At 46.6% G+C, this 2691-nt stretch overlaps 1 protein-coding gene across 1 annotated transcript; it reads left to right on the plus strand.

Moving 5' to 3' along the window:
• The first annotated feature begins 901 nt into the window (after positions 1 to 901).
• On the plus strand, positions 902 to 1831 carry LOC102411160 (olfactory receptor 8A1). Its single transcript, XM_044942547.2, has one exon. The coding sequence runs from the start codon at positions 902 to 904 to the stop codon at positions 1829 to 1831; it is 930 nt and encodes a 309-aa protein (XP_044798482.2).
• Positions 1832 to 2691: the final 860 nt, after the last annotated feature.

Genomic DNA, 2691 nt, shown 5'->3' on the forward strand with positions numbered 1-2691 from the left:
GTTAGAATCTCTCTGGGTGGAACATAGATATCAACACTTTTTAAATGTTGCAAGTGATTATAATATACAGCCAATGTTGAGCACCATTGCCTTAGGGCCTGAGGCCAGTGAAACACTAGGAAAACATTCCAGACATCTACTGACAACTCACATTTGTATAAGAAATGACATCTTGAAAAAACAATTCAAACTGCATTATCCCATATTATTTCTACAACCACCTTAGACATTGTTATCACTCATCTCTTCATCTTTCAGACACAGAAAATGACTTGAAACTGAATAAAACTGTTGTAACTACCACATCCCCCTGACACTTCATCAATCTGAGATCGGTTACTGGATGTTCACATTCAGTCAATATTTAGGACTTGAAGAGTCCTAAATATTAGTCCTAAATGATAGAAGAATTTCATTTCTGAAACAAAATATATCTCTGATATTAACTCTACTACTTATTACCTACAGGATTGAGATTCACAAACTTGAACCTTCTTCAGCCTCATCTGGAGACAGTGTGATACACAGATCACTGGGCCCCATCCCAGAGTTCCTGACTTGGTAGGTCTGGGGTGAGGCCTGAGAATCTGCATCTCTAATGTCTTCATGTAATGCCAATGATGCTGGTCCAGGAACTGCACTTTAAGACCCACTGTGCTTGGCTGTTTGAGAACCATGAAAATGACAGCAGCTCCAGATCTTGCCCCCTTTTGGGCTCATCTTTGAAATACTCAGGGTCTTGTCTTCCTCCCAAAACAAACATGAGGATGAAGGAATATTCATCAGAAAAGACATCAGGATCGCACAGCTGGCCCAGATTCTCAAAACTAGCTTCACCAAGCAGTGCAAGAAGCAGCCTTTCATGAAATTCTTCTCTCATCACACAGGTCCCCCAAGGAGAATGGTTGCAGAAAATCACTCCACAGTGACAGAGTTCATTCTTGGAGGTTTAACAAGTCAACCAGAGCTCCAGCTCCCCCTCTTCTTCCTCTTCCTTGGGATCTATTCCATCACCATGGTAGGGAACCTGGGCATGATAGCCCTGATTTGTCTGAATGCTCAGCTTCACACCCCCATGTACTATTTCCTCAGCAACCTGTCCTTTGTGGATCTCTGCTACTCCTCTGTCACTACCCCTAAGATGCTGGTGAACTTTGTGTCAGAGAAGAACATCATCTCCTATGCAGGGTGCATGGCCCAGCTCTGCTTGTTCCTGGTGTTTGTCATTGCTGAGTGTTACATGCTGACAGTAATGGCCTATGACCGCTATGTTGCCATCTGCAGACCTTTGCTTTACAACATCATCATGTCTCATCAAGTCTGCTCCCTGCTGGTGGCTGGGGTCTATATCATGGGGCTCATTGGTTCAACCATAGAGACTGGCCTCATGCTGAAACTGCCCTATTGTGAACACTTCATCAGTCATTACTTCTGTGACATCCTTCCCCTCATGAAACTTTCCTGCTCTAGCACCTATGACGTTGAGATGACAGTCTTCTTTTTGGCTGGATTCAACATCATAGTCACCAGCTTAACAGTCCTAATTTCCTATGCCTTCATCCTGTCCAGTATCCTCTGCATCAGCACCACAGAGGGAAGGTCCAAAGCCTTCAGCACCTGCAGCTCCCACTTTGCAGCTGTGGGGATTTTCTATGGAACAACCGCCTTCATGTACTTGAAACCCTCCACGACCAGTTCCCTGGCCCAGGAGAATGTGGCCTCCGTGTTCTACACCACAGTGATCCCCATGCTGAACCCCCTGATCTACAGCTTGAGGAATAAGGAGGTAAAGGCTGCCATGCACAAAACTCTGAGGGAAAAATTGTTTTGATACAAATGTTATTATTCTTTCTCAATTTTAAAAATAGCTTGACTTATCTGGCATGTGTCCCCAAGGGCAGAGGGGTTTTTGGCCATGAGGCATGTGGAATCTTAGCTCCCAACCAGGGGCTGAATGCACACTCACTGCCTTGGAAGGTGACTTCTTAACCACTGTACTACCGGTCACATCTTTATTTCAAGACTTCAGGCTCTTTGGTCTGTGGATTGAGACCGTTTGACCAGTATCATGTGTGACAAGGAGGACCTTACACAAGTGGCCAAGGGCTTAGAATAGAGCCCAACAGGAGAGGCAGAGTCTGATCTTGAGGAAATGGCTTCCTGTGAAGCCGGGCTCAACCTGTAGCCCTGCTCTAGGAGTGACCATGAGCATTCCTTTGTGTTCCCTGGCCTCATCCTTGTGAGTCCATGTATGTCACTGGTGTCAACATGAAAAATCTCAAATTTCCCATCAGCAGCCTGTCCCAACCCCAGGGTCTGCTCTTCTGTTCCCCGTTCACTCCCACGTCCACTTTGTCTGCCCTTCCTTTCTATGGACCCTCAATCTCCTCCTGATTGGTTCTCTAAGTCATTCTGGTGGGGCTGGTGAGGGTTGGCCTCACGTCAGCCTTGGGACCCCTGCTCTTGCCTGTCCCCATGCCCAGCCTGTTCATCCAGCCTGCTGTGCTGGTTGTCGTCATAGAGATGATCTATCATGTGATAGCATAGGAGCCCCACCTCCAGGGACTGACCCTTAGGTCAGAGGGCTGACCAGATGCGCTGCACTCTGTATAATTTGGGGCAAGAGAGATGGGGTAATTGGATGGGCTTCTCTTCTTTGTTCATGAACTCAGTCTACCCTGAGTGCACAGC

The sequence above is a fragment of the Bubalus bubalis genome, chromosome 5 (genome assembly GCF_019923935.1).
Source record: "Bubalus bubalis isolate 160015118507 breed Murrah chromosome 5, NDDB_SH_1, whole genome shotgun sequence".
Lineage (NCBI taxonomy): Eukaryota > Metazoa > Chordata > Mammalia > Artiodactyla > Bovidae > Bubalus > Bubalus bubalis.